At 54.8% G+C, this 18,846-nt stretch overlaps 2 protein-coding genes across 2 annotated transcripts; one reads left to right on the forward strand and one right to left on the reverse strand.

The window, feature by feature from the left end:
- Nucleotides 1–1,737: 1,737 nt before the first annotated feature.
- Nucleotides 1,738–8,589, reverse strand: HINFP (histone H4 transcription factor). Its single transcript, XM_030233368.2, has 9 exons — nucleotides 8,285–8,589; nucleotides 6,530–6,756; nucleotides 5,495–5,606; nucleotides 4,881–5,033; nucleotides 4,306–4,383; nucleotides 3,990–4,110; nucleotides 3,743–3,881; nucleotides 3,499–3,623; nucleotides 1,738–2,978 (listed from the first exon to the last, which is right to left on the reverse strand). Exons 1-9 carry the CDS (start codon nucleotides 8,463–8,465, stop codon nucleotides 2,483–2,485), a joined length of 1,632 nt encoding a protein of 543 aa, XP_030089228.2. The 5' UTR covers nucleotides 8,466–8,589; the 3' UTR covers nucleotides 1,738–2,482.
- Nucleotides 8,464–18,264, forward strand: POU2AF2 (POU class 2 homeobox associating factor 2). The gene is made up of 6 exons (XM_050983462.1): nucleotides 8,464–8,571; nucleotides 12,016–12,162; nucleotides 15,740–15,782; nucleotides 16,433–16,809; nucleotides 17,872–18,013; nucleotides 18,068–18,264. The coding sequence occupies exons 1-6, from the start codon at nucleotides 8,464–8,466 to the stop codon at nucleotides 18,262–18,264; spliced, it is 1,014 nt and encodes a 337-aa protein (XP_050839419.1).
- Nucleotides 18,265–18,846: the final 582 nt, after the last annotated feature.

Consider the following 18,846-nt stretch of genomic DNA (forward strand, 5'->3'; position numbering starts at 1 on the left):
TACTCACGGAGGCAGGAGGGCTTGGGGCTCCATCGGCCGTCGGACTGGCAGGCGCTGGCGGGGTCCCCCAGCAGCACGAAGCCGGGCCGGCAGCTGTAGCGCACCACGGAGCCCACCCACCAATCGTTCCCGTGCACCACCGAGTTAAAATCCGCCTCGGGCCGCCCGCAGTTCACTGCGGATAGGGATGCAGCCGGGGCTGGCAGGCTGCTGGCCGCAGGGGTCACCACACAGGGCTGTGCGTGTCCCCAGGCTGCTGGAGGCGCTCACACCGAGTGTGGCACAAAGCCCCGCAGCAGCCCCAGGGATCCCCCGGCCTTCCCCCGGCTTTACCTCTGCAGAAGGATTTGTAGCCCAGCCAGCAGCAGCTGCCGTTCCCACACTGGCTCCTCTTCAGCTCCTTGTGCCTCCCCTTGCAGCCCCCCAGGCAGATGGGGGCCGTGCCAGACCAGTACGTGTCCAGGTCTCCTGGGGCCACCGGGGACAAGGACACCATTGCCAGCCCTTGCCCAGCCCTCAGAGCCCCTCAGGGAGGTGCTGGAGCCCAGAAAAGCCCAGCCCAGCCCTCCCCAGCCCTTGCTGTGAGTGCAGCCAGACTCAGCTCCCACATCCCCTGTGCCAAACCCTGGTCTTGCTCCTTACTGGGCAGCACCGGTGCCAGGACTGGGGCACCCCATAAACCCCCTCATCCCCCAAGCCCCTGGTACCTTCTGGGTCCTGGCAGGAGGTGAGCGTGGCCAGCACGGCGAGGAAGAGGAGGCCCAGTGCCATCATCTGCCTCCTCCCCTCACCCCTCCAACCCCAGAGCCCTCTCTGCTCGCCCAGGAGAAAGTGAACTTGGTTTGCACACACCCCCAGGCCCGGGGATGCCGCAGGACAGGGGGGAAGGGAGGAGACATTGCCTTTAATGCCAATCCTCTCCCCAGCAGATAATCCCTGGCAGGTGACCCTGCCTGAGGCAGTGTTTAAAGGGACACTCGCAGCACCCAGCCCCAAACCCAGTGGCAGCAGCGGCAGCAGCAGCAGCAGGGCCCTGCCAACAGGGCCAGGCTGGAAGTGCTGTGAATGCAAACCTGGCACAGGGCCCTGCTCTCGAGGGCAGCTCAGCCCAGCCCTGCCAAGGCAGGGATAGGAAGGCTGGGCAAGGCAAGTGCCCAGGGCAGGGATGCTCTGCCTGGAGCAAGAAGCATCCCCCAGCAGCCTGTGCTCTCAGGGACAGCTCCTGCCTCTCCCAGAGGTGCTGGGATCAAGGTTTCCCCCAACACCCCGGAATTCCAGCAGCTTTTGCTCAGCTGCTTGAGAGGGAGCAATGGGGGAAAGTCAGTGCCCAGCCAAGAGCAGCACTGCGTCCCCCATGGCACATCACCTCCACACACAGGGCAGGGAGGGCACTCCCAGGACCCCAAATTCACAGTCCTAGTCCAGTCACTCAACAAAAGATGAGCTGGCTCTGCTCACAAGCCCAGGCTACTCCCTGTATTCAAACAAGGCCTGAGCAGGCAGCAGACAGCCCTGGGGGAGGCAGCAGAACTCAGCCCCACAGCAGGAACACCAGTGCCAGAGCTAAACCCAGCCTTGCAGTGCCACCTCCGGGGAGCAGCACACTCCAGTGCCAGCTGCACAGTGCCAGGAGAGCCTGGCAGCTCCTCAGTGCCCACCTCCCACCCTGCACCATCCCAGTGCCATCCTCCCACACCTGGCAGGGGTAGGGCTGAGCAGAAGAACACCAGACACTGCTGGGCCTGGCAGCCTGATGTTTATTTCTCTTGCCAAAGTACACTCTGCCCAACCAGGAGTCCAAACCCCAATGTGGGGAGGACACCCAGGGGATGCCAAAAGCAGCAAGAAGCTCCCACTGTCCCAGTGCTGCACTGGCCTGCAAGGGACAGCAGCTCCAGCACTGTCCTCCCAGAGAGCAGTGCTGGTTATGGGATCAGGAGGCAAACACCACCAGCAGCAGCAGGTGAGACAGGAAATGTGTGCAGGAATGCTGATGAAGGCATGATACCCCCTGGAGAAGGCATGGATGGGGCAGGGCCACACATGTCCCAGGGAAGAGGCTTCAGCACCAGAGTGAGCTCCACACACCATCCTGCCTGGCAACAGGCTCAGAAGGGCACAGCTGGTGACCACTCCACCCTGCCAGGCCTAGGCCAGACCTCCCAGCAGGGTGGGAGAAGCTTGACAGGCCCCAGTCCCCAAAAGGAGGGGGCAGACAGCTCCTTCCAGCTCAGATCACTCAATTCACACCTGGGGTATCTGTCCCTCCCCTCTCCCCACACTGACCAGAAGCAGCAGCCAGCCAGGCTGGGCAGAAGACAGGCCCAGCCTCTCCCCAAGCTCCTCCAGCAGCACATCCCCAGGAGGCTGAAGCCCTCCTGCTGCACAGGGGCAGCTCCTCAAAAACCTGGATGCCCAGCAGCCCCTCACAGGACCTGGATGCCCAGCAGCCCCTCACAGGATCTGGATGCCCAGCAGCCCCTCACAGGATCTGGATGCCCAGCTCCTCAGCTGTTTTCTGCAGCCTGTCCATGACGTTCTCCTCCAGCTCCAGGGCTGGGGCTGCTGTGCCCTGCTGCTCTGAGGCTGAGGTGGCCAGCACGTAATAGACAGTCTCACTCTGGCCCTGCTCGTTGGTCCTGCTCACCACATGGATGATGGGGCCGTTGCTGCTGCTGGTTCCTTGCTGTGAGGAGGAGGAGGAGGAGGCAGCTCCTGGGAAGGGGCTGGGAGCAGAGCACAGGGCTGGCGGCACAGGGAGCTCTGATGTGCTGCTCTCTGCTGGGGCAGGGTTGGCTGGGGGCTCCAGAAGGATGCCCTGCAGGCTGCCCTCGCCCTCAGGCAGCACCACGCACTCGCTGGAGCCATCCAGAGCCTCCCCACACTTCTCCCTGTCCTTGAGCAGCTGCTCTGTGAGCTCCATGCTCTCGTAGCGCACCAGCTGCAGCCTCATGTAGCCATCCTCGTGCTCCCTGTACCTGGGCACAGACAGGAGGGGTCAGCCAGGCACACTCCCCTTCCCAGGAGATGGGCAACAGCCAAGGTTCAATCCCCGTGCTGCACAGATGGTGTTTCAGCCTCTACTCCAAAGGCACACCCGTGTGGCAGCTTCTGAGCTCTGGGCCAGGCTCAATCCCCTCCCAGCCCATCTCCTTCCACCACTCTGGGACCATTTCAAGTCCATCCTCTTCCCCTCCCAGCTTTCAGGCTCTGGAAATTCTCTGGAGTTTCCTCCAAAGAAAGCAGAAGCATCTGTCCCAAGACTGATCTCTAGAGGGGGACACCTGGACCTGGCCCAGAAGTGTCTCAGCAGAGGCTGCAGTGATGGCACCACTGCCCTGGAGCTGCCAGCCAGCACTGCTCAGATCCCACTGAACATTTACTGCCCACTGGGAAAAGGGTCTTGAACACATTTACAGACATCAGAGCCCAGGCACTGCCAGCACAACGCAGGATGCACTGGAGAGGAGGCACTGAGGAGCTGAAGGTGAGCAGTACCTGAAGCGAGGATGTCCTGAGGGCCATTTGAACTGGTGCTTCTTCCTGAGGTGCACAGTGAGGTTGTTGCCCCGTGTGAAGCACTTGTCACACACGTGGCACTTGTACCGGGGCTCGGAGTCACCCTGAGGGACACAGAGAGCGACGTCAGCACCTCACCAGGGTGCAGGAAAGGAGACAGAAAGCTCTCTGAGAAGACTGACATGGAGCATCACGAGCAATGCAAGCTCTGCTGCCCTCCCACCTCGTGGACCTTCCTGTAGTGCAGTTTGATGGAGGACAGGGAGCGTGCAGAGAAGCTGCAGGTCTCGAACTCGCAGCGATACGCCGGCACCTCGCTGTGCGTCTCCAGGTGCTTCCGCAGGTCAATGAGGTTCTTGCAGCTGGAAGCACAAGGTGAGGGAACAGAGCTGCAGCACACACACACACACACACACACACACACAGAGGCCTCTGGGAGGTCTGGGGAGGGGGCCAGCCCCGACCCTCACCTGTAGTCACAGTAGTCACACTTGAAGGGGCGCTCCTCGCTGTGCCGGAAGCGGATGTGGCTGCGCAGCGAGGAGGGCACCGGGCAGGTCATGTCACACAGGGGGCACTTGTAGTGGTTCACTGGGCCAAAAATGGGGAGAGATGTCAGCCCAGAGCAGGGCAGAGCACACCCAGGAGGCTGAGCTGGGAGCAGGGCCCTTCACTCACTCACTCACTCACTCACTCACTCACTCACTCACTCACTCACTCACTCACTCACTCACTCACTCACTCACTCACTCACTCACTCACTCACTCACTCACTCACTCACTCACCGTGGTTCCTCATGTGGTCGCGGAGCAGCCTCTCCGTGGCGAACCTCTTGGAGCAGTGGGAGCACTGAAACCTCTGCTCTGCACCAGGGGGCAGGGAGGGCACAGGGGAGAGATGGGGCAGGAGAACAGCACAGGCAGCAGTGAGGAGAGGTGTTCCAGGGGGCTGGAAACCCCGGTGTGCAGCCCTGGGTCCCCACAGGAGGAACAGCCTCCATCCTGCCTCTGCCAGGAGACACTTCCCAGGGGATACAGCCTCGAGCTGGGCCAGGGGAGGTTCAGGTGGGACTTCAGGAGGAATTTCTTCATGGGAAGGGTGATCAGATGCTGGAAGGGGCTGCCCAGAGAGGTGGGAGAGTCCCTACCCCTGGCTGGCTGACAAGGTGAGGCTCAATCCCAGGCTGGACTCAATCCCAGAGGTCTTTTCCCATCAAAATGATTCTGGGATTCTGTGGCTGCCATCACTCAGCAGCCAAGCCAGGCTGTTCCCTGCCCTTGGCTCACAGGGTGCAGGCCTCTCCAGCCACCCCAACCCCCCAGGCCAGCCCTCCCCAGCCCCTCGCTGGCCCAGGGCTTACGCTCCAGGGCGGTCTGGCGGCGGATGTGGTCGAAGAACTTGGTGTTGTTGGCAAACATCCCCCCACAGGTGGGACAGGCCACCACCTTCTCCTGCGTGTGGCTGCGCAGGTGCTCCCGCAGCTTGCAGCGGCCCTTGAAGCTGCAGTTGCAGTCTGGGGAGGGACAGCACAGCTGAGAGCCCTCCCAAGGGACAGCGCCTCACTGAGCAGCAGCTTCCTCATCCTGTTTTGGCCAGCAAGGCTCCAAAATCCCCGCAGAGCAGGGAGAGATCAGCACAGTGAGATCACCAGTGTGGTACTGGGTCTAGCACAGTACAGCCAGTGTGCCCCCCCCCAAGCAGATAAGGCAATTGCACAAACACAGGAGAAATGAATGAAAACAATAAAAATAAAATAAATCAGCTGTAGCCTTTTCTCCAAGGAACTGATTACACATAAATGGGAAGCTCTGTACTGAGCACTCAGCTGAGGGAACTTCTGCAGGAATATTTCATGGTCAGACCCATGAAATTTGAAAACCTACTTTTGAAGGCCAAGGGGCTCTCTGAAATCTGTTCCCATGTTTGTCACCCAGCCCAAAGCTCCCAGGAGAGGCCCTGCAGGCTCCCACAAACCTTTCCAGCCACAGAGCAGCACGTGGTTCTCCTTCCCTGCTGCCTTGTACTCGGAGCAGAAGCTGTGATCCTCCACGTGCCGGAAGAACCACTCGGGGTTGTCAAACGACCTCTGAGGGGACAAGGACACACAGGGCAGGGTGAGAGAGACCAGAACAAGGCCAGATGCTCCCACAGAGCTCCAGACAGAGCCAGCAGCTGTGCAGCACAGCAGCAGAGATGATATTTTTGCCCTGATGAAGGGAGAGAATGATGCATCTGAGTCCACCTCATCAGAAGGCCAAATAATTACTTTATTATACTATATTATTCTATACTATATTACATTACAACTAAACTGAATCTGCCAAGCACTCAGCTGCACAGAACTGCCCAGAATCTCATGATTGCCAGCCCACAGTCCCAACACACACACCTGGCCCTGCCAGGCCAAGGAAACAAAACCCCATCACTGTGGGTGAACAATCTCCACATTGCATCCTGCTTTGGCACAAACACAGGCACAGCAAATGAGATAAGAGTTTTTTTGATCCTTCTCTGAGGTTCAGAGAATGTGAAACCCAGATGTATTCTTGGGAAGAACTGTGCCTTGCTTTTCTCTGGGAAGAGAAACGTGGTAACATGTCACAGTCACATTTTCTGAAAAATCCTTTGGCCAGGATTTCTTCTCCTGGGAAGCTGAGAAGCCTCAGAGAAAAATGAAAACAAGAATTATCTGATTGCTGCTCCTGTGTTCTGCTACTTTGGAATGTGGTTTGGAGATTGTTTACCAACTGGTCATGGTTTGATTGGTTTCATGTGAATTGTTTTGGCCAATCTCCATCAGCTGTGTTGGACTCTGAGGAGTCAGTCACGAATTTTTTATATTATTCATTCTTGTTAAGCCTTCTGTCTGTATCCTTCTCTTTCTTTAGTATAGTTTTAGAATAGCATTCTGGAATGGAATGGAATGGAATGGAATAGTAAATCAGCCTTCTGGGAAGATGGAGTCAGATTCTCTCACCTCCCAGCTCCCCTTTCCCAGGGAGCTCTCACCTCACAGTACTCCCAGAGGCACAGGAAGCTCTCCTGGATCTCAGGGATGATGTTGTGGCTCTGGAAGTCCAGCTGGCAGGGGCTGAGCTCTGCCTGGCCCTGCAGGGCCCTCAGCCCCCACTGCTTCAGCTTGGTGTGGTAGCAGTGGAAGTAGACGTGGCGCACCAGCTCGGCTGGGCTCGCCAGGGAGCAGAAGCCACAGTCCCGCCACAGGCAGGTGTACTCCTCTGCAACAGACAGACAGACTGCTGCTCTGGGACAGACAGACAGACAGACAGACAGACAGACAGACAGACAGACTGCTGCTCTGGGACAGACAGACAGACAGACAGACTGCTGCTCTGGGACAGACAGACAGACAGACTGACTGCTGCTCTGGGACAGACAGACAGACAGACTGACTGCTGCTCTGGGACAGACAGACAGACAGACAGACAGACAGACTGCTGCTCTGGGACAGACAGACAGACAGACAGACTGCTGCTCTGGGACAGACAGACAGACAGACTGACTGACTGCTGCTCTGGGACAGACAGACTGACAGACTGACTGCTGCTCTGGGACAGACAGACAGACAGACTGACTGCTGCTCTGGGACAGACAGACAGACTGACTGACTGCTGCTCTGGGACAGACAGACAGACAGAGAGACAGACAGACTGACTGCGGCTCTGGGACAGACAGACTGACAGACTGACTGCTGCTCTGCGACAGACAGACAGACAGACTGACTGCTGCTCTGGGACAGACAGACAGAGAGACAGACAGACTGACTGCTGCTCTGGGACAGACAGACAGACAGACAGACTGCTGCTCTGGGACAGACAGACAGACAGACAGACAGACAGACTGCTGCTCTGGGACAGACAGACAGACAGACAGACAGACAGACAGACTGCTGCTCTGGGACAGACAGACAGACAGACAGACAGACTGCTGCTCTGGGACAGACAGACAGACAGACAGACAGACAGACTGCTGCTCTGGGACAGACAGACAGACAGACTGCTGCTCTGAACACACACAATTCCTGTGCAACACAGACAGACAGACAGACAGCTCCTTTGGAACACAGACGACTGCTCCTCTAGAACACACACAATTCCTCTGGAAGACAGACTGACAACTGCTCTGGAACTCAAACAAATAAACTGTTCCTCTGCAACACAGAAAGAGAACTGCTCTGGAGCAGACAGACAGACAGACAGACAGACAGCTGCTCTGCAACTCAAACCTCCCCTCTGCCCCCAGAAGCACAGCTCGAAGGTCTCTCCAAGCAAATCTGCTCTCCAAATCACTTCACTCCCAAAGTGCAGCTGCACAAACAGCCCACGTGTTCTCCTGACAGCCAGCCCTGCTCTGCTCAGGGAGAGGAGAACAAAGGCCAGAAGCTTTCCCTGCTCAGAGAATCACAGAGCTCTTTAGGCTGGAGAATCCCTCCAGGACCATCGAGTCCCAGCTGTGCCCGATGCCCACCTTGTCCCCAGCCCAGAGCTCTCAGTGCCACCTCCAGCCCTTCCTGGGACACCTCCAGGGATGGGCACTCCAAACCTCCCTCGGCAGCCCTACAAGGCCTGGCCCTCCTTTCCACGCAGAAATTCCCCCTCATGTCCACGCTGAACATCCCTGGGCACAGCTCGAGGACATTTCCCTTGTCTGTTGTTCCTGCGAGCACAGCCCGGCCCTCGCTCCTGTCAGGGGCTTGTGAAGAGCCACAAGGGCCCCCCTGAGCCTCCCTTTTCCCCAGTGCCTCACCCAGCGGGTCCACCTCGGCGTGCTGCTCGCCAGAGCCAGACAGGCGCTGCCGCAGGTGCTGCTGCAGGTGCTGCGCCACATGCGAGCAGAACTCCTCCATCTCCGAGGCCACGAAGGAGCACTGCTGCCACTCGCACTGCAGCACCAGGGCCGCCTTACCGCCCGCACGGCCGGGCGGCATGGCCGGGCTGCTTCAGGGCCGCCCGGGGCTGCCGACACCGCCCGGGACCCGCGGGCTCCGGGCAGAGCGGCGCCGCCACCGCCGGCCCGCCGCCCGCCTCTACCCCGTGGGGGGCCCCGCAAGGCGACGCACCGCGCGCCCGCCGGCCAATCACAGCGGCCGCCGCCCGCCCGCCCGCCAATCAGCGTGCAGGAACGCGCTCACTGCGCGCGGCGGCCGAGCGGCCCCGCCGGGAAGCAGAGCTGTGACATAAAGGTTCCCAGGCTGTTTAGGGCCGTGGGTAACGGCAGTGTGAGAAAGGCCAATCACTTGTTTGTAAAATGTTAAAAGTTTAATAGTAATAAAATGGTTATAAAAATAGAAATATAATTAGAGTAATAATAATTTTGGAAAATTTGAATTAGGACAATATGAGACAATAAAAACAAAGAGTTACAGACAGTCCAGGTACCTTTTCTGGGCAAAACAAGCCCAAAAAGCCCCACGTAAACAGAGGATTAACCCTTAAAAGCAACAGCCTGTTGCATATTCATACCTCTCATCCATGATGCATCAATTCCAGTCACACACGGGACTCTGTCTGGGCAGGGTCAGCTTCTTCCTCTGAATCCTGACAGCGTCATCTTACCTGAGCGAGGCAGGAAGGAGTTCGATTCTTCTGATAATGGGGCAATCAATTCTTTTTCTCTCAAAGATTCAGGTGTCCTGTGGCTGCTATCTCACTTCGAGTCCTGTCTTTTAAAAAGTATCTCACACAGCACAGTTTCTATTTTAACCTTATGTTATAGCCTAAAACTACATTTAACACACTACCTAAGAAAATTAACACAGCACATGACTCTCTAACACAACACATGTAATATTCAATTGAATATTTGTGAAAAGCCAATCATAAAATGCCCATTTTTTTTATTCTTTACATTTCATTTCTGAGGCTTCTCAGCCTCTCAGGAGAAAAGATCATCCTAGCAAAAGTGTTTTTCATTAAATCTGTCTGTGACACCCAGAGTGTCACAGCAGCTCCTGCAGACCCCACCACAGCCCCCAGCCCTGATGTGAATGGCAAACATGTGCCCAACTCCACCAAAGTACCCAGAAAATGTGGTGGGATGATTTTTGAAAAGAAAACACCAGCTTAGAGGTTTCCATCTCAAAGAAGCCTGGCTGAGCTTTTGTTCTCTCTCTGTTTTCAATGGAATTGAACTGCAGCCAGCACAGAAAACACCTGCACTGAGCAGCCACAGGATGGGGATTTAACCTTGTGAGAAACGCCACTCACTTGTTTTCAACATTTAAAAAGTCTAATAGTAATAAAATGGTTATAAAAATGTCCTTTCCCCTTTTTCCTTCCTTTCCTTTCCTTTCCTTCCCCTTTCCTTTCCCCTTTCCTTTCCCTTTCCTCCCTTTCTTCCCTTTCCTTCCTTTCCTTTCCTTCTTTCCTTCCTTCCTTTCCTTTCCTTTCCCCTTTCTTCCCTTTTCCCTTTCCCCTTTCCCTTTCCCTTTCCCTTTCCCTTTTCCTTTCCCCTTTTCCTTTCCCCTTTTCCCTTTCCCCTTTTCCCTTTCCCCTTTTCCCTTTCCCCTTTTCCCTTTCCCCTTTTCCCTTTCCCCTTTTCCCTTTCCCCTTTTCCCCCATGAAATGCCAGCTCAGGCAGGAAGGAGGCTCCTGGGGAAGGACCCTCACTGACCATGCAAAGTGGAGTGAAACACAGATCCAGGGATTTGCATTTAAGCAAATCCCCAGCACGGAATGGTGCTGGAGACATCCCTAAATTCCAAAACCCCATTTCCGCCAGGCTCAGCTGGAACCTTCCCAGGGAATGATGAGCACAGGCTCCACTCTGCTCTGGGAAGCTGATGAGGGACAGATCTGCCCCAAATTCCTGCAGGATCTGGGAGCTGGGACTCGTCAGCAGCACCAACAATGGAAGCAGGTGAGTTCCAGCAGCTCAAATCTTCCCAAGCTGAGGCATCTTTATGGCAATATCAGGGAAGGAACAAACTGTGCTGTCCTTGGGCTCCTATTGGAAAAAAAAAACCACAGAAATTTGTCTAGAATAGACATGTGGCATCTGAAATGTCCCAAGAATTTAATAGAATCAATTAACATTCTGCCTTCTCCAGACTGAATTTGAGTTTATATTCCTTCAGAGTGCTTTATTATTTTTGTTTCAAAAGGCAGTTAGATCAAAGTGATGTGAAATTGGATTCAATTTGCTTGGAAATGATTTAAACTCAGACCTGAATTAGCACTTTCTTCCCCAGTGGCAGAGTTATCTGAAGTTTTGACAGCTCAGCATCAGATCCCTCTGGATAATCCAGTGGCAGCAACAGGTTCAGCCCTGGGTCAGAGGGCTGGGTGATGCTGAATGGAAACAGTTTGGGCAGAGGGATAAGTGAGGATGTGAGAGAAGTGACCTCAACAGCCCAGACCAGCAGAGGGGTGTGGCAGGGATTTCCTAATGCCTTCAGAGCACAGCAAAGGTGTCAGGAAACCTGCAGAGAACCAGACCTGCTGGAATTCCTCCACCTGTGAGAGCTCATGTCCATTTCTGGACACTTTTCTGTTTTGTTTTGGTTTTTTTTTTTTTTTTTTCTGTAGTCTCATCTTCACCTCATTTTTGGGAATCTGTCCCTTGCTCTGTGTTTGCTTTGTGCCTGGCCTTGGCTAAAGCTCTCTGGCCAGCACTCAAACACCAACATAAAATTCCACTTGCCCAAATTTGCAGCTGCTACGACCCCAAAAATAATTAAAAAAAACCCATCTGGGGCAAAGCCAAGCCAGCAGAGTGTTGTTGGAACCCTCTCACCTCCCCTGGTGTGTGTGTGTGCACCTGGGGCCACAATGCCACCAGAAACGGAGCCAAGGGACACATCCTGAGGGGCAGAAGAGCCAAATGATAAATCCTGGAGATCAAACACCTCAGCTGTGCCCTGGCAGTTTGCTCTCCCTCCGGAGAGCGTGCCTGTGTGTTTTCCAAGGGATTAGCTTCAAAGGCAGGGAGGTTTTTTCCGGGATAATTCAATAAAAGCCCCCGTGGAAGCTCCTCCCTGGCTCCACAGGTGCGAGCTGGGCTCAGGCAGGATAAAAGAGCTGTCCCTGCATTGTCCCTCAGCTGTCACCTGTGCCACCACCTCTGTGCAAACCCCAAAATTCACCCCAGGCTCGGGGGGAGGGCAGATGCCTCGTGCCAAAGCCACCAGAGCTGGTTTAGGCTGTGCTGTGCTCCAAGGCAAAAAACAGGGCCAGACCTTGCAGGTGCCAGGGCAGGGACCCTTTGTGCCTTCCCAACACAATAGTCTATTAATATCAACACACAATATCTTATTAATATTGTATATATTTATATATTAAATAAATATTTTTCTCTCTATGTATTTCTATATATATTATATATATAAATAACATAATATAATAATAATAGTTTATATACTTAGAAAGATGTCTATTTCTAGATTACAAATACTTCTATATTTCTAGATCTAAGAATTGCAGATCTGTATTTTTCCCTCCCAACCCGGTGCACAGAGAGGATGAATTTGCTTCTCCCAGCTGCTCTGTGCTCTCCCTGAACTCTGCATTCGCTCAGTCCCTGCAGATTTTGGCAAACGCGTGTACCAAGGGGTGCGAGTGAAGCACACGGTCAAGGATCTCCTGGCTGAAAAGCGATCCCGGCAGAGCAGCGGCTCCCGCTTCAGCGTGAGTCCCGTCCCGTCCCGTCCTCCACCCCCTTTTTAACCCCATAACGTCCCTCATCCCACCCTCTGCTTCAAAGACACTTTGGGGCACTGCCAGTATTAATAGAATTATTATAATGCATGCCTCAGCATCACTGATGGTTCCTTGTTTTTCATATCTCTCAACCTTAAATGCCTCAAAGCCCTTTTTTTCCCCTTTTTCAAGCATGGCAGTGATGTTAAATTCCTCTTTCCTTTCACATCCTACATGTGCCACCTTCCCAAGTCAGCTTCCTTTTGCAGCAGCAGCACTTGGACAAGTCAGTGCCCCGAAAATATCTGTTCCTCCCCGAATGCTGAGCTCCTTCCAGCTCCTCTCAGGGTGCCAGGGGAGCTGCAGGGATGTGATGGGCTGGAAAGAGGCCAAGCATCAGCTTGGAAGAGATGATTTCCTCTTAAAGGGCTCCTATGGCAACAGGAAACCCAAGTCCTGCTGCACTCCATTGGGTTTTGGTTCTCAATTGCCAGCCAGAAAGGGAAGGTGTCCCCACAAGGGGACACAATGCTGTGATGGCAGGATGCGGTGGCATCCAGTGGTGTGAGGAACCCTTCCCTGGGTGCTCCTTGGACTCACCTGTGCTGGGCAGCAGCTCCTCACCTCCAGCTGGGACACAGGCAGAGGAGGGGAGCAGGAGCTGTGTCCTGCAGGGACAGAGAAGGATCACTGGGGTCACTGACAGTAGAACACAGAAACTGGGAGTTCTGATGGATTTTCCCCAAAAACCATTCACCTCTAGCTTTTCTTTTATGCTGAAGAGGCCTCACAGGGACGTACTTGTGACTTTCAGGCCCATTAACTCTGCAACAAAACAGGCAGGGAGATAAAAACAAAACAAAAGAGGATTGGGCATCCCCAAACCCAGCAAAATCCAGGCACTCATCCATCCCCACAGGCTTCAGCTGCTGCAGGGAGGCAGAAGCCCCCTGAGCCATGGAGAGTCCCTGGGGAGGGCACACTCCCAGCAGGCAGATATTTAGGAAGAGTTCTTGGGGAGCAGCTGAGAAAACAGCTCCTGTTGGTGCTATCACCAGTGTCCCGCTCCCTCTGTGGAGGCGGCAGCTTCAACAGCCCCAGGACTGTAAAACCCTCCTGACTTTATTGCCCTGGGCTTTGCAGAGCCCAGCAGTTGTGTGTGTGTCTGCCTGATGCAAAACCAGCCCTGCTGCTCATTCCCTCGAGAGACAAAAAGTGATTGTGCAGGGCAAACATCCGTATTTGCTCGGACATATCATGAAAAGAGCAGCTGGAAGTGCAGCTCTGTTTGTCTGGCAGAACATAACCCAGAGAACAAGCCAGAACCAAAGCCAGGAGCAGATAACTGAACACCCCTCTGGCTGTTGGTGATGCAGGGTAATTTAGCTGCATCTTTTGTTTGAGGGTGATCTTTGCTCCAGAAACAAACCAGCCCTGGGCAGTTGTTGGTGCCAGGCCTCTGGAAGAGGCTGTGCTGAGCTGGGGAGGTCAGGGCTGAGCAAAGCAGAGCTTTGGGATGAGGTTTCAGCAATCTCCTGGCAGCCAGGCCCTGCACACACAGAGTGATGGAAATCAGGCTGTGCTGTGAGGAAACCCACCCAAAACCAGGGCTCAGGGCTGGGCTTTGGGGAGGCTCTGGCTTTTCCTTTGTAGGTGTCCTCTGCAGGGTGAGAGGATTCCTGTCTTCTCTGAGGTGTGGAAGGGGGCACCTGCACAGGTGAAGCAGTGCAGTGCTGTGGTTTAAGAGGATTCCTTGCTGATTGCCCAGCAGCACTCCCAGGGCAGGGACACACTGCCAACCCTGCCCTGCCCAGGCTCACCTTTGCTCTGAAAGAGGATTTTTGTTCCTTCAGCTGCTCCATTACAGACTGGGCCCAGAGAGGGGATGCCCTGATGCCAAAGCATCGCCACAGGGCAGGGCCAGGTCATCATTTGGAGCTGGATCCTCAAATTTAGGCAGATTTGTAGGGGAGTCAGCAGGCAGTGAGGCAGCAGAGCTCTCTGGAGCAATCCCAGGCAGGATCTGTGCCTGGCCATGGGCAGGGCAGGCTGAGCCCAGCTTATCAGCAGCTGGACACTCTCTGGACCCCAGGGAGGCTGAGCAGAGCTGCAGGAGATCCAGGCTCCCCATGGCCATGGCAGGGAAAGGAAGCACTGCAGGGAGGAAATGAACTAATGGCTCTCAATTAAGGCTGATAAGGAGCAAGGAGGGGAATGAAATGCAGGGCTCTGCTCTGATGAGGCCAAGGATGGGCTGCAGCAGAGGCTCCTGCACTGAATTCAGGCAGGCAAAGCCCTGGTAGCTCCTGGCACCTCTGGGGCTCCTCACCACAGGTGTGTACACACAGCCAGGCAGCTCCAGGGGCTGTTGAACAGACAGGATCAAAGATTAAATGCTCTGGTAACTGGAAATGATCCCTGCTGGAGGCTGCCAGCCATGCCCAGGGAGCTGGGCAGAGCATCCCAGCTCCCACTCCTGCAGTCCCCCATCCCCTGTGCTGCCTGACCCTCCCAGCTTGGCTTTTTCCTCTAAAAGTGACCTGGATGCTGAGAGAGGACCTGGATTTGCATGTGATGGCTTCAGCTGGGGACAGGTGCAAGCCCTGCCCGTGTGACAAGGACACTCCTCTGTCCACAAGCCCAGGGGCTCCTTCCTGCCACCTCCTGCCACCTCTGCAGCCCGTGGGGCCTGTGCAGGCTCAGAGCTCATTTCCATGGTGGAGCAGGGAGCAGCTGCAAACCTTCCCTTGCAGCAGAAGGAAGTCCTCAGAGCTGGCAAATTTAATTCAAATCTAAACCTCTAAATTTGGTTGCCTGCTGAGGCAGGAACCTCCTGTTTGCACTATGCAAACTGGACAGAGCCTGCCACCAGCACGGCCAGGGACAGCAGAGTGACAGCAGGGCAGCTGGGGGCTCTCTGTTCCTGCTCTGGGGGCCTGGAGCCCCCCAAACCAGAGCTCAGGGGCGTTCCAGAGGAGCAGATACCTGTGCCAGGGTGCTTTGTGAGGAATCAGGCACTGGGAACACCAGGGTCACTCCAGGGGTAGTTCTCCTTTACCTGGGGACCAAGAGGAGAGGATGATGATTAATATCATTATTATTATCATAACCATTGCTGTAGGACCCAAATAGGATTTAGGAACTCTCTTTCCACCCAGCCTGCTTGTGCTGCCTGGAAGGGACAGGTAAAGCAGCCCTGGGGCAGCAGAGCCATCCCAGCTGAGCTGGAGCATGGGCTGGCTCTGCCCTTTTTGGCCACTCAAGGGCTCAGATCTCACCTTGCCTGGCTTGTGCCAACACCCAAAGGACTCCTCAGCATTCTGCCTGCCTTGAGGGACCCTGTGGGACAGGAGGAAGAAGCCAGTTATCTTGATACTCCTCCTCTTAGCAGCCCTGCACAAGACCCTTACAGTCTCTGCTTAGCCTACATCTGTTAATTCCTGTGAGGAAATCATGGAGTTAAACCCCCACAGCTCCCAGGCTCAAATAACATGTGTGAATTCCACTCAGTGAGCTGCCTTGCTTTGAAAAGTCATTCTTTCAAACATCTCTTTATCTTTTGCAGGGCAGCACCAGCACAGCACAGTCACCCTTTGGCCAAATACCAGGTGAGGTTTTCCCTGCACTGCTAAACACCTTCCATGCAGGTGGGAAGGTTGGCACAGCCCTTCTGCTCTCCTCCAGAGGATGTGAAACAAGCCCCAGAGCAGAGCCACCCTTCAGAGGGAGCCCAGGAGGAAAGCAATTAAAAGAATAATAATAAAAAAGAACATCAATAATTTGTATAAAATCCTCAAACTGAGTAATTAAAGCAGTTTCCACCTCCTTTAGCAAAGGAGCTGTACAGAATCCCTCCTTTCCCTCCTGTGTTTTCCCATTTTCCCTGGAGCTGGAGAGAGTAAGCACAAAACCAAGAGCTGACCTGTTTTATCCCTTGGCTCAGGGAAAGCCGAGTGAGGCTGGAACCTCCTTCCCAGGGGCTGTAGCAGAGCGAGGAGGGAGCACAGCCTGGCTGAGCTGACCTTCATCTCCCTGCCCTCCTATTTAAAGCTTCCCCAGCACTCTTGGTTTGCTGCAGATGGAGTCACCAGGTGGAACCAAAGCACCTCTGGGCTCACACACCTGTGTCAAGGCAGGGTGGGTTCCTGGGCCATGCTGGAGAGAAGAGGGCTCTGTTGTGCACCCACAGAGGTGTCCATCGTTCTGTGGCAGCTGTTAGAATTTTCTTTACACTTTCCCACCTTTTTTCTGTCCCCAGGCTCCCCCCCCATGTCTGGGTACTACGGCGTCCGCAGATCCTTCCCGGCCGAGCTGGATTTCCACGGCACCAAGCAGTTTGTCAGCGATGCCTACCCCTCCCCTCTGGGCTCCAGGCCCTTCTCCTGTGACTCCTCTGTCCCCCAGGGCCACCCAGCCCGCCTGGAGCCCTATCTCAGCGAGTTTGGGGATCACCGTGCTGCTGCTCCTCCTCTGCCAGCTCCCACCAGCTCCTTCTTCAGCGCCCCAGCCGTGCCCCCTCTGCTGCCATCCTTCCCCAGTGACACGGGGCACTTCCTGCTCGTGAGTGCCTCTCCGTGGCTCTGTCCCCAGGGCAGGCTCACCCCCTCTAAATGTGGGGTTCAGTCAGGGGGGCTCGTGGGGGAAGGATGTGGCTGCTGCAGGAGCAGGCATGGCAGGTGGGGCAGGGCTCTATGGGGAGGGTTTTTACTCTTTGGTTCCATCTAAATGTCCCCTGTGCCTGTTGGAGACATCCCTGGAGACTCCTGCTCTGCTCTCAGGTCAGGGTGGGATTGCTGGGGTGGCCCCTGCAGGGCCAGGAGCAGGATTTGATGACCCTGCTGTGTCCCTTCCAACTCAGGATAACTCTGTGATTCTATGGTTTTATGAAAACCTCCCTCCCTGAGTTTCTAGAAACATCCCTTGGTGACTCCAGGTTCCCTATCCCAGCTCCACTCACAGCCCCACCACAGAGCCCCTGGATCCTGTAGGACCAGGGCTGGTCAGTCCTACTGGGACCCTGCTCCAGGCCCTGCTCCAGGATGGACATTCCCTTTCACAGTTCAAACCCCAAACTCTGCTGAGAGGATGGATGTCCCCTTTCACAGTTCAAACCCCAAACTCTGCTGAGAGGATGGGTTCTCCCTTTCACAGTTCAAACCCCAAACTCTGCTGAGAGGATGGGTTCACCCTTTCACAGTTCAAACCCCAAACTCTGCTGAGAGGATGGATGTTCCCTTTCACAGTTCAAACCCCAAACTCTGCTGAGAGGATGGGTTCTCCCTTTCACAGTTCAAACCCCAAACTCTGCTGAGAGGATGGGTTCTCCCTTTCATAGTTCAAACCCCAAACTCTGCTGAGAGGATGGGTGCTCCCTTTCACAGTTCAAACCCCAAACTCTGCTGAGAGGATGGGTTCACCCTTTCACAGTTCAAACCCCAAACTCTGCTGAGAGGATGGGTGCTCCCTTTCACAGTTCAAACCCCAAACTCTGCTGAGAGGATGGGTGCTCCCTTTCACAGTTCAAACCCCAAACTCTGCTGAGAGGATGGGTTCACTCTTTCACAGTTCAAACCCCAAACTCTGCTCCAGAGCCACAGAAACCCTTTGGGCATTCCCAGGGATAGATATTCCATTACCTCCAGGACAGGCTTTTGTTCCTAAGCCTTTTCCTTGCCTTCTCTCCCTGTTTCCCTGCAGAGAGAGCCCTGGGAGCAGCCCTCACCCGAGAGCCTTGGCCAGCCTGACAGTGCCTGCTCAGAGCCTCTGCAGGCGCTCCCTGCCAGCTCCAGCTGCCTCTCCCTGCCCGAACCCGGAGCTGCTTCCCCATTCCGAGGCTCAGGTTGGACCCCAGCCCTCCCTGGAGCCCAGCCCTACCCTCTGCACCCCCTTGAAGACACCCACTACTCCCCCAGCTACGCTGCCACCTCGCCCTACAGCCTGTCCCCATTGGTGGCCAGCGAGCCCTCCAGGATGAGCCACCTGTGCCCAGAGCCACCCTTGGAGCCACCACACCTTCCCGAGCACTCTGCCTGGGCCAAAGAGGATGGAAGTGCCCTCTGGGGGACTTACGAAGGCAGGAGAACTTATTGAGGAGAGAGAAGAGCTGGAGGAAAGAGAAATTGACCATTATAAAGCAAATTTTATGCTCCTTCCTGTGGTGGTGTTCGCAGTGGTCCCAGGACGAGGGAAGAGATGAGAATCCTGACTCCACGTTCCAGAAGGCTGATTTATCTTTTATGATATAGATTATATTAAAAGAAAATGATATATTAAAGCTAAACTAAAAGAATAGAAGAAAATATCTCATCAAAAAGCTAGAAAAGAATGATAAAATCTTGTGACTGCTCACAGCCTTGACACAGGTGGCTGTCATTGGTCATCAAGTAAAAACCATTACACATGCTAAGTAAACAATTCTCCAAATCACATTCCAAAGCAGCAAAACATGGAGAAGCTGAAGCTTCCCAGCTTCTCAGAAGAAAAGATTTCAGAAAATATGTCTGTAACACCTTCCCAAATCTGCTCCTTCAGGCGAGATGCTTTGTGCTCTGGTTAGAAACACAAACCCCGGACACCACACTTAGCTCAGGGTGCTGCCTTCTGGTGCCTCAAGAAAGGGATTCCTCCCAGCCCCACAAGTAAAATGCTCAGCCTGAAACACCTCTGTGCTCT

The sequence above is a fragment of the Serinus canaria genome, chromosome 24 (genome assembly GCF_022539315.1).
Source record: "Serinus canaria isolate serCan28SL12 chromosome 24, serCan2020, whole genome shotgun sequence".
Taxonomy (NCBI): Eukaryota; Metazoa; Chordata; class Aves; order Passeriformes; family Fringillidae; genus Serinus; species Serinus canaria.